Here is a 12,111-nt window from a genome sequence, read left to right on the forward strand (position 1 = left end):
GCTAAAGTTCCCAGAGTGGTTTAGCAGTTCTTCTTCCCAGGGTACCTTTAGGAAGGGAATAAGGGGTCTACTAAGAACTCTCAGCACCCTTAAGAAACTGCAGCTCCCAGGATCCTTTTGGGAAAGCCATCACTATTTAAAGTGCTTTAAATGTATGGTTTGGCTGTGGCTTTGATGACAATATTCCACCATTTAGTTTAGTAGAAGTGAAACAGGAGATAAAGGGAATATTTTGAGAGGTTGCCACCCAGTGTCCATAGGGTTGTATCCTATAATATGGGATGGGGTTGGGGGAAGGAGGGTTAGTGATTTGTGGGTTTTTTGTTATTGTTTTTAGTATTTTTTGTGTTTTTATCTTGTATTTTTATGCTGTGAAATGCCCTGAGATCTAAGACTGAAGGGTGGTATACAAATTAAATAAATAATAGTTCTATGCATAGTAGACCCACTGAAGTTAATAGACATGGCTAACTTAGGCCCATTAATTCCTATGGGTCTACTCTGAGTAGTACTTGGTTTGCTACGACCCACTACTTTTCATATTAGCCTTTAACTCAGAGTTGGTATGTTGTAGCACAGTAGTCGTCAACTTTTTCAGAACCCACCTTCAACCTTAGCTTCAGCCATGCTATTAAAATCATACACATTCTTCTTTCTCTGTATGTTCCTGCTTCTCCCTCTTCTCTGGTTCATACATAATGCTAAGCTATGGTTTGTTTAGCCCAACTATGGTTATTCTGATTGTGTAAACCTAGCCCAGCAGACTATTGTTTATTGTCTACCAACAAACATAAAGCAAAGCCATTACTTGTTTTAACTATGTTATGATATGGTGTCTGAATCCAACAGCCTTGTTGGTTTGATAGGTCACCCACCATAGATATTGGTCAGGCAAGACTAGCTGGATATAAGCCATGGCTGGTTCATTCATCCATGAAATGACTCAGGGTTTGTTGAATAAATAATGTTTCAAATCGAGCATGGTTCAAACCAAACGTGACTTGTTGCATAAATTAAGCCTCAGTCTCTCCCCACATCCACATGTAACATTCCTGGTTCAAACCATAGTTTTATGGAGCAGGAATGTGCCTAAGCTCAAGTACTTTCTCTCTTTGTCTCCCCTTCCCTTCTTGGCTACAGAGGAAAATGTTTGTTAAAGCACAACTTGCTGTAATGTCTGAGTTTTCATGGGTTTCAAAGCCATGTCTTTGGATAAACATGAATAGCATTTCTGCATCTACACAATCAGTAATCCTCACTCTAACACTTGGACTCAGAGTTAGTAAATTCTGAACAGACAAAGAAAACACAGCATTCAGGTGCCTACATTCTAGATATCAGCATGGGGGGGGACTTGGTACTATGTCACCCTGTGTGAGGCCAAATCTTGGCACCGCCTCCTGTCCTCAGACTACCTTCCCAAAGGCAGTTAAGGAGGTGCCCACCTTTGAGAAGGAGGCGTGAGGATTTGGCTGGGTCCTAGAGCCCTCCTACCTCCTTCCCAAAACTGGGAAAGCTCTAACTCAGCTTTGGGGAAGAGACAGGGAGCTATAGGACCCTGTCAGAGCCTCATGCCTCTTTCCCAAAGCCCAGTGCCTTGCTTACCAGGCTTTGAGATGGTGGCCCCATTAATTAATTAATGGAATTTGCTGTCACAAGGTCTGGTGGCAGCCACTGGCATCTCCTGAAAAGAAGACTATATGAGCCCTATTCGGACTCCCCCACCCCCACCACCCCCATTTTTCCAGCACTCATAAGTCAGAAAGCATGTTTCTGAGTGGAGAGACGTTCTGGAGAGAATCCACTTCCCATGTGAGGTGGAGTTGCTACACTAGCCTTCCAGAAGGAGGGTCAGTGTTACTTTCTGGGAGGGAGAGGGCTGAGGCAGTCGGGAAACTGGTGCAGTGACTTTGCACCATGCCACCCTCCCCTGCCTTGCTTCTGTCCCTGCCATCAAGCAACAGCAACCCACCAGCTGGGAACCCAGCCCAGTGGCTCTTCCCCAGCCGCCGAGAAGCTACTGCAGTAGCCACAGAGATTCTCTGCACAATTTAGAATCCTGCATAATCAGGGTTCTAAATCACATGGGGAGTCTCCAGCTAATTTTGTCAACTCTGAATATTCAGCTACAAAGAAATATAATGCCGACCACAGAAAGCAATATATTCAAAATATAGGGAAATCTCTAATTCTGAAGAGTTGGGTTTTCTTTTCTTTTTTAAGTCTTTCTCTGAAATAAATTCAATTCAGTGGCAAAAAAAATAATAACCATTTAGAGATCTTACCCTTCCTACGAACAGGAATGTTTATCAGATTTATAACCTCAATAAGAACGGTAATTCTGAACCGTATGAGAAAGCAGTGAAAGTGGTGTGTTTTCGTTGTTTTCCTAAGGAAAAAAAATAAACAGATTTATTGCTGGCTACATATTTGAGTTAATAGAAAATACAGTCCAGAGAGATGTAATTCATGGTCGCTGTGCTTTTAACATCAGACAGCCTATATTGGCTAGCTCATTGTTCAACAAAGAAAAAGAAGAAAACTGCAAGCAAAAAGAGGAAAGAAAGAGATGTTATATAGAATATATTTGGTTTATAGCCAGAAAGATGTCATGAATAGACCCTGCACCTAATGAGGCCTTGAATTTTGTTTTACGGGAGTGGTTTCCAACTTTACTTGGCGAATCTGTGCCACACATCAAGTTAAAAAGTTAAAACAAACCTATGACCCAGGAAACAGGCATAGGAGTATAAGAAGCTATCTTACACCCAGTGCTTTTTTCTGGCGGGACGCATACCCCTAAACATTTTGTGAATCTTTGTATTTTTGTCCATTTACTATATTTATTTTTCCCAATTTGAACTATAAAATGGTGGTTTTCTTGAGTCAAAATGAAAGTACCTCTAAACATTGTTTTTTTTTGGGGGGGAGCACTGCTTACACCAAGTCAGACCACTGGCCCAACTAGGCTAGTATTGTCTATACTGACTAGCAGTAGCTCTCCAGCATCTCACTAATGGGCCATTCCCAGCCCCATCTGGAGATGCTGGGGATTGAACCTGGGACCTTCTTGAGAGCCAGTGTGGTGTAGTGGTTAAGAGCGGTAGTCTCGTAATCCAGGGTTCGCATCTCCGCTCCTCCACATGCAGCTGCTGGGTTACCTTGAGCCAGTCACACTTCTCTGAAGTCTCTCAGCCCCACTCACCTCACAGAGTGTTTGTCGTGGGGGAGGAAGGGAAAGGAGATTGTTAGCTGCTTTGAGACTCCTTAGGGTAGTGATAAAGCGGGATAACAAATCCAAACTCTTCTTCTTCTTCTGCATGCAAAACAAGTGCTCTACCCCTGAGAAAGAGCAGGGGCCAAGCAGCCAGGCATGCAGCCTAGGTCCATTGCCAGGTGAGTGGGCTCTTTGCCTTCTGTCCAGGTATGTCACAGATCAGAACTGGATCCTCCAATCTGTGCTGATCCTTCTGGTAGCTGCTCTACGGCAGGTACCAAAAGTCATGTTACCTTCTCTCTCATGCTCACCTGCCCACTCTCTTGCTCTTGAGCTGCTGAGAGTTCCTGCCCAAAATATCTGGAAGGAAACAGGTTGGGGAAGGCTGGCATAGATACAACATGGTGCCCTCCAGAAGTTGTGGGCAACACCTCCCATCACTCCTAACCATTGGACATGCTGGCTGGACCATGGGAGTTGGATCCAAAACAACTGGAGGGCAGCAGATTGGATGCCCTGTTGTAGATGGATGAGTATAAAGCAGCTCCCTATAACATTGCAACAGATGGTAATACCTCACAAAAACCACTGCATATTGAAAGGTGAAAGATGTGGTAAAATAAATAAACACTATAGAAGGAGGGGGAGGAAAAGTGCTAGTAGACACAACTTCCAAAAGCACCAAAAATAATTTTGGGAGGAGTTGGTGAAGAATGACAGAGAGGAAGGGATCATTTGGGTTTCCCAAACAGGGGCTACAGGAGGAAGACATCTCCTTGAGATCGGCATAGTTAATATAGAATAAGATGACCCAGCAGATCTACATACACAGATGACACTTTATTGTTGCTGTTGTTGGTTTTATTTTGTTGTGGACTAGTCTCTTGTTAAGCCTCCATGAATATTGCTCGTCATCGAAAGAGAATATAAAGGTACGGTAAATGTGAATGTAAAGGATAGCAAATCTTTATTGTTACAGTCAATGACCAGCATGAATATGAAGGAAAATGTAAACCCCTTCTTCCTCCTGTGTCAACAATAATGAAATTACAAAATGAAGTTTGACATCTCCAGAGATGTGGGCTAGTTAGGGTGACTACTCCAAGCTGAAAAACAAATGAACACAGGAAGCAAAACTGGGTCTGAAGCTGTTGCTTAAAATGCAGTTTGTCAAACTGTCTCCTTTGCATCTTCTTCAGTACACATCTGCACTGACCCACGATGCCATACTAGTCATAGCAGAAGCTTTCCGGTACCTCCGAAGGCAGCGTGTTGATGTCTCCCGGAGAGGTAGTGCTGGAGATTGCCTAGCAAACCCTGCTGTGCCTTGGAGCCAAGGGATTGATATAGAAAGAGCACTGAAAATGGTAAGGACAAAAGCAATGACGACACCAACCTAAATCCTAATGTATTTGGCTACAGAGGTTATCTTTAGGGGATCCAGGAAATGTGTTTGACTGTGCATGCAACTGTAAAGTACACAACCTGGCTTTGCCATGCAAAATGTGTTGCCTTTATTTTACCTGATACCTTACAATGTCATGTAAACAGGTTGTCTGTATTCAGACCAGGGGTACCAACTTGAGTAAAATATCAAGGGGGCCCAAGTATGTCCCACCCCACATAAGCAAGCACATGGCGCTGTGCATGGAAACCATTTTAATGGCGATACCCATCAACTTTGGCACCCCCAGTCCATTAAAAAAAATTAAGGGGGGCACGAAATTAAGGGACCCCCGCCCCTAGGAATTCCCTGGAAAATCTACACTATCATCTTTGTTGACATTTTGTATATATAATGTGGGTATTTATTTAAATACAAGAAGACAGGTCCCTGCCTCGAAGAACATACAAGCTAAAATTCACCATGGGGAAAACAATGGAAGAAAGGAAGAAGGAATAGATTGGGGGAAGATTATTTCAGTTGCATGTACTTAGGCTTAGCTGCAAATGAGCGTAAGAACCAGGGAGTTGAAAGAAGCAAGAGAGGTTGTACCTGTGTTGTAGAAAAGGGTCACATCTTGAAGTACCTACTTTGCACTCAAAAGGCCCTGACAATAGCCGACCAGGTGCCTATGTGAAACCTGCAAGCAGAATATTAGGACAACTTTACTCTCCTACTCATGTTTCCCCAGCAACTGAGAACCACTGCCCATTGGTTGCTGTAGAGAATAATGAGCTACATGGACCAATTGGTCTGATTCAGCAGAAGGCAACATCCTAGGTCAGCATTGCTTAAGTCAAGGGTAGCCAATGTGGAGTCCTCCACATATTGCAGGAGTACAACTCTCATCATCCCTGACCATTAGCCATACCATCTAGGACTGATAGGGGTTGAATTCCAACAACATATGGAAGGCACCACATCAGCTCCCCCTAATGTAGATGCTCTGGATGGCAGTTCCAAGTAGACAAGTCTGCAAGAGAGACAGGAAGTTATTATTGTTTACTATTCACAGAGCACAGGACGCTGGTGGCGCTGTGGTGTAAACCACTGAGCCTTGGGCTTGCCAATCGGAAGGCAGCGGTTTGAATCCCCGCAATGGTGTGAGCTCCCGTTGCTCGGTCCCTGCTCCTGACAACCTAGCAGTTCGAAAGCACGTCAAAGTGCAAGTAGATAAATAGGTACCACTCTGGCGGGAAGGTAAACAGCATTTCCGTGCGCTGCTCTGGTCCGCCAGAAGCGGCTTAGTCATGCTGGCCACATGACCCGGAAGCTGTACGCCGGCTCCCTCGGCCAGCAAAGCAAGATGAGCACCGCAACCCCAGAGTCGTCCACGACTGGACTCAACTGTCAGGGGTCCTTTACCTTTACCTTTTTATTCACAGAGCAAACGTTGGTTATGTGAGACTATATCTGTGTGCATCTGTGTCCATTCATTTTGATGGAATTGTTGTGGGGGTGTTAAGTTCCCAGGGAACTGTGGCCATTGAAGGGGCAAATGTGTTGTGGTTGTACCACCCCAGAAGCAATAAATTCCTCTTCGGAAGATTGGGTGCTGGAGTGAAAGCATGTCCAGTAGATGGCAATTATTTCAGATCTGTGGGCATCTTATTCCTTTCAATGACAGTATGTTGTGATTTATCATTGCTAAGGTTCAAGTGCAAGGAATGACAGGAAATATCCAATTTGACACCTACGGACGTAGAACTAATTATACAATTGATGTTTATGAAATGAGACCTGGAGGACCACGGAAGGTAAGCCACACATGGGTAAATGTGTATTTACTCTCCCAGCTCAGCCCTGCTTCTATCATGAGTTTAAAATAGAAGATCAGTTGAAAAACAGAAATATTTTAATAGAGCCATTGGGCACAAGCAGACGTCAGACTTGTGGAGTTGCTTCCTTTTTATTTTGTTAATTATTTTTAAAAACATCATATACCAGTTTTCCTTTATAAACTTACAAATCTTACAACAATATATAATATGCATAAAACTATTAAAAGCAATAAATAGCATATAAGAATGTAAGAAGAGCCTCAGGTGCCTATAGGAAGCCCCAAAGCAGGATCTGAGAGCAACAGTGCTCTCCGCACTTATGGCTACATTGGAGGGGGGGTTGGACTAGATGGCCCTTGGGACGGCTTCCAACTCTACATTACTATGGTTCTATGATTCCCAGCAACTGATATTCAGGCTATACTGCCTCTGACAACAATGTGGGATCAGTTACCTCACCTTTCCTTGGTGTCTGGCCTCTTCAGATGGGATATGACTGAGAGTGCCACATGCTCTTGAGGTGCACTTACTTTATACTAGATTCCAGGATTTTAGGGTTGACTCTCTAGCCGCCTGGAATCAGTTGCTAGCTGAATTTAGACAAGTACCCAGTGTTGTGTTGCTTAGGTGCCTACTGAAGCTGTTTTTGTTTGAGAAGGCTTTGAATGAAGTGTGATCCTGTTATTTATGAAATAATCAATTGTTTTTTTGCTTTTGTGGTTTGTAGGAATGGTTTTAACTGTATTCGGAAATGTGTTTGGTTTTGTATTTTATGTTACTTTAATCTTGTTCTACACTGCTTTGATGGCCTAGGCTAGAAAGCAGTTTATAAATTTGTGAAATAAAATGAATGAGATTAAAACCCCAACTGTAGGTCTCTGCAATCCTTTAAGGTGAACAGGTGATGAAAGCCATGTGCCACTTATTACTGGTCTGGTATAGATCAGGACCCTGCTGGATCAGGACCCATCACAGTGGCCAACAAAATGTCCATGGGAAACCTACAAGCAAGACCTGAACACAACAACACTCTCCCCTCCTGTGATTTCCAGCAAGGGTTATTAAAAATGGGGGGGGGGGGCAGGGCAGCAGACTAAGGGCTTGTCCACACTTGCATTTTCTCCACTTTGGAGCAAACAGCAATCCCCCCAAAAAATCCAAATTGCCACATGTTTCACTTGTTGTTTGTTCCAACTGAGCTTTAAAGAGTGGATTTTCATGGGGAAAGCTCCAGGGCAAAAAAAGAAGAGCACTCAGACATGGAGCTTTAAAGCAAGGATCTGTGCCCAGAAAGAGCAGAGCAAAAAGGAAAGTGTAGATAAACCCTAGATCTAAAAAGCTTAAGTTACAGGAAGGGAGATTTTGGTTGATTGTTAGGAGTCATGCCTTCAAGGTAAGAGTGGTTCATCAATGGGACCAATTAGCGAGTGGGCTGGCGGGTTCTGCCTCACTGCAGCTCTTGAAGCAGAGGCTGCATAGCCATGTGTTGCAATGCCCTCTAGGTTCCCTACATCAAGCAGTGGATTGGAGTACATATCACTCACACACACACTCACACACAAACACACCAATCTATAGATGTGCTGTTGAATGAATGGAGGAAGTACATATTAAATAACATTAAGAATGGATATCTGCAAATGTTCTCTTGATGCACAACCCTTATTGCAAGACATATCAAAAAGAGAGGGAAAGCACTCCTAAAAAATTAATACTGTACCTTTAACAAAAACCCTTTGAATGTTTTTTTGCATGTGTCTTGTGCTAATTTATGTAAAGCGCCAGGAGTGCCAATCAGCAGGGCTGTCATTATCCCCACAGTGGCCCAGTGGATTGCATGGAGTGGCTGGTGAAATATTAACACAGTTGAAATGCAACGTGCTAATTTGGCTGTGTTCTCTTCAATTACAGGCTGGTTACTGGAATGAATATGAGAGGTTTGTGCCAGCAGTAGACCCCACAGTCTCCAACGACACTTCCTCTGTTGAGAACAGGACCATCGTGGTCACAACCATCCTTGTAAGTTCCAGAGTAGCCGGTTTGTAACTAGCAAATAGAAGTCTTAGAAAAGGATCATTCTCACCAAAAGTGTATAAACCAGTTGTGCTTCTCCTTTAGTTATCTCCATTCTAACCTCAAGAAGCCCCAAACACTTTACCATTGCCTTGTACAGTATGGGAGGTGCCAAAAAGACCCATAGCTCTGCACTGGGAGAGTCTTTCCCACCCCCTCTAAGGAGTAAACCCTACGCAAATCCAGAGTGGAGTCTCTAAGACAGTTGGGTAGCGCCTTGTACGCCTCCTTCCAGCAACTCCTGCGGCCAAGCTGGTGTCACATGTACTGCTGTGCTTTCTTTTGGACCACATCAGCAAGGCCAAGAGGTGGGTCTTGTCATCTGGGCAACCCAGGTCCTCCATACATTCTGCCCAGGCTTGCATCCCAGGAAGGTCACTTAGGTGCTGCTAATGCAACAGTTTGATTTCACCCCCAGAGGCACACTCCACTGTCTCTAGAGACAGATGGAGGCCAACATTGGCTACTTATAGGGAGATGAGTGTGCAAGGGGTTTTCTTCAAGGTAAAAGCTAATAGATTATCCAAACATGGCCCATTATGCTCTTCCATCTCAGCTTACTTCCAGCATTTCTGAGATAGTGCTGCAGATGAAGATGGACACTTGCAAACTAGGGAGAGGAGAAAAATTTGGTTCAGTTCCCATTTAAAGGCAGACCTCCCCTATTTGCATTTGAAGAACAATGCAGTTCTCCAGCCAAGCAATGTGTACACAACTGTATGCTTGGTAAAGCATGCATTGAAATGCATACATTAGCGCAAACAATACACAAAAATACATTTGGAAAAATAAAATAATGTGTGTTTTAGATAAAATTGCATACGAATGTGTATGCACTTAGAAGAAATCCACCCTAATTTCATGAGGGCTTTAAAAACTGGAATTTGCAAACTGGTGTAGGAATATGGGGAACTGTACTTAAGATTGAAAAAATGAGAAACAGAGAGAAAACAAAATTTGCAGGTTTTCCCGTCTCTGCTGCACATACACCCTGCAGACTCTGGGCACATTTTTAATAGAAGATATATATTAAAACTGGGGGGGGGGGGAGGACTTTGGTTTTTGTTTTCACCCCCTGTCATTTTACAGGAAGCACCCTACGTGATGCGCAAGCAATCTCCTGACCAAAAGGGAGGAAATGAAAAATACGAAGGCTATTGTGTTGATCTAGCTTATGAAATAGCAAAGCACGTTGGGATAAAATATGAACTATCCATTGTTCCCGATGGGAAATACGGAGCAAGGGATCCTGACACTAAAATGTGGAATGGCATGGTGGGTGAGCTGGTCTATGGGGTAAGTTGCCACTGAACTTTTGTGTATATATTGTGGTTTTGCTTATGATTGAATGGACAACAAAGCCAAGCAGGGCCCAATTTCTATCATCTATACTGGCAAAGCTCCATAGTTGTGTATGCAGGTACAGAAATGTGCAAAGAAAGTAAGAAATATCACTTTGGGATATACAGTACTGTGGTGAATGTCCAAAATATGGGCATGATGTGTCTCTTCGTCTGTCACCTATTGACCATTCTCAAATTTTCTTTAGGACAGCTACAAATTTGGTGGACCTGAAAAAAATTAGTATTGTGCCTGTATAGCTGTCACGGCTACTCCTTTCCCAAGAATTCCACCATCCTGCATCGGGTTCCATGACGGTTAAACCAAGTAATATCTATAATGTAGAGATATTTGTATTTGTTGTATGCAAAACTGTTTCCATTGTCTGCCTCCTTCCACCAAAAACTACATTATTCTTCCCAACATCCAGTATGACAATATGGATGTTATCTTGTCATTGCATTGCAATGAATGGGGTGGAATAATGGAAAACAAATATTGAGGGGGGTGTTTAATCAATTACATATTGCTTACAGACTGAAAGCAAATGCCAGTTGTATTCACCGGAATGATTTATGTTATGGCCATCAGACAAACAAGTGAACATTGCTCCTGTTTCTGTTTTCATGGGAATTTTCTGACATCCTTATGTAGAGGTGACCTTAGCAGGTTTAAAGGAAACTTAGAGAGAAGAAAAAGAGAGTAAGCATTTTGCCTTATTGACTGAAAACAGGACAAGAAGTGATTGTTTCAAATTATAGAGAGGTAGGCTTAGGTTAACCAAAAGGGAGAGCTTCCCAGATATGAAAGCTCTTGAGCAATTAAAGAAATGGAGTGGAAGCCAAGACCACCCTGTTATGTTCTGGCTCTGCGGTTGACTTGCTGAGTGATGTTTGACCATGTAGTTAACCTCAAGGAGCCTGACATTTTACCCACGGTAAAATGTGGATGAGTGATACAAGCTCAGTCTCACCCAGCAAGGATTTTGTAAAACACCTGGAGACTTCATGATGAAAATGTTCTTGCCCGGTGTGAAAAGCTATTCCTCTCCACTCAAATTGGAGCCATCCCTGCTTCTGTGAGCACATCAGCAGCCCTCATCTGGGTTGGCGATCGTTCAATCATCTCAGCTGCCAGGAGGAGAAAGTAGACTTAACGGTGTTATGTTATACATGTTGTTTACTCCAAAGTAAGCCCCACTTTCTTCAGCAGGACATAAATATGTGTGAAATAGCCTTAGTCATTTTAGTGCTGAGGCAGGTAATATGCACTTTGGTCAGCAGTATCTGATGTGTTATTTGCAGATTATACATTAAGTAGAATTACATGGTAAAGTGTTTCTCAGAGTGGTTATCACTCTGGGCTGCAGGTAAATATATATACTATATTCATATATATATATATGAATGCCTGCTGGATGAGGCAAATGTCCCATCTAGTCCAGCATCCTGTTCTCACAGTGGCCAGAAAAGAAATTTGTAAGGATTAGGGAACTTTTATGCTTTAGCAAGGTCTGTATCTGACAATGGAGCACAGCAACTCTTCTCTGTAGGTTTTACCCCTATGAGACAGATGCAGTGGCTGAAGATCTCCACCTTCCCACAGCTGTCCAGATATCCTCTTTCCCCATGTCTTCCCCAGCAAGACTTGCCAATGTGCCTGTCTCTGCTCCTCCCTCTTCATACATCTTCTGGTTCTGGGAGACCAAGACAAGAGGGGAGATCACCACAGCAGGAGGGAGCAACACCCTGGCTAATCTCTGCCTCTTCACCCACTTCTTCTCCAGTTTCTGCTTCTCCCTCTGATTCTGGACTGCCACAGCCTCTCCCAGCTCACTAAGCCCTGTTACGCCTTCAGCTTCCGCCACCTCCTCTCCCCAGTCTTCTCCCTCTGACCACACCACCACTCTCCAGACTCAGAGCCATCTTCCCTTGCGTGTCCCCCAGCTGGTGCCTCCTACCATTCCTGTGTCCATTCAGTCCATGACATCAGACACAAACACACACACACAAACACACACACACCTCTATCCTCCATCTAGGGAAGCAAGAAGCATTATCATAATTCTATGCAGGCAAAACAAAACAAAACAAAAACCCAAGGAGGGTATGGCCTGGGGAAGAAAGGCGTGGAGGGCTGTGGGCATGAGGCTCCCATTCCCTGAACTAGGGGTCCTCCCCCTTCATTGGGCCCTGACAGACGTCTGAATATTGTCCAACACAAAGTGATTTCCCCAGAACTGCTCAGTTAGTGCC

At 43.6% G+C, this 12,111-nt stretch overlaps 1 protein-coding gene across 3 annotated transcripts in view; it reads left to right on the top strand.

Annotated features, from left to right (window-relative positions):
- GRIA3 (glutamate ionotropic receptor AMPA type subunit 3) overlaps nucleotides 1-12,111 on the top strand; it is a 213,384-nt gene that overhangs the window by 119,759 nt on the left and 81,514 nt on the right. For all 3 annotated transcript variants that reach the window (XM_081847981.1, XM_081847980.1, XM_081847982.1), the window contains 4 exons: nucleotides 4,417-4,584; nucleotides 6,314-6,418; nucleotides 8,354-8,461; nucleotides 9,605-9,811. In XM_081847981.1, coding sequence (XP_081704107.1) covers nucleotides 4,417-4,584; nucleotides 6,314-6,418; nucleotides 8,354-8,461; nucleotides 9,605-9,811 — 588 coding nt within the window. The remainder of the gene's footprint in view (nucleotides 1-4,416; nucleotides 4,585-6,313; nucleotides 6,419-8,353; nucleotides 8,462-9,604; nucleotides 9,812-12,111) is intronic.

This window comes from Podarcis erhardii (assembly GCF_964252035.2).
Source record: "Podarcis erhardii genome assembly, chromosome: Z".
Lineage (NCBI taxonomy): Eukaryota > Metazoa > Chordata > Lepidosauria > Squamata > Lacertidae > Podarcis > Podarcis erhardii.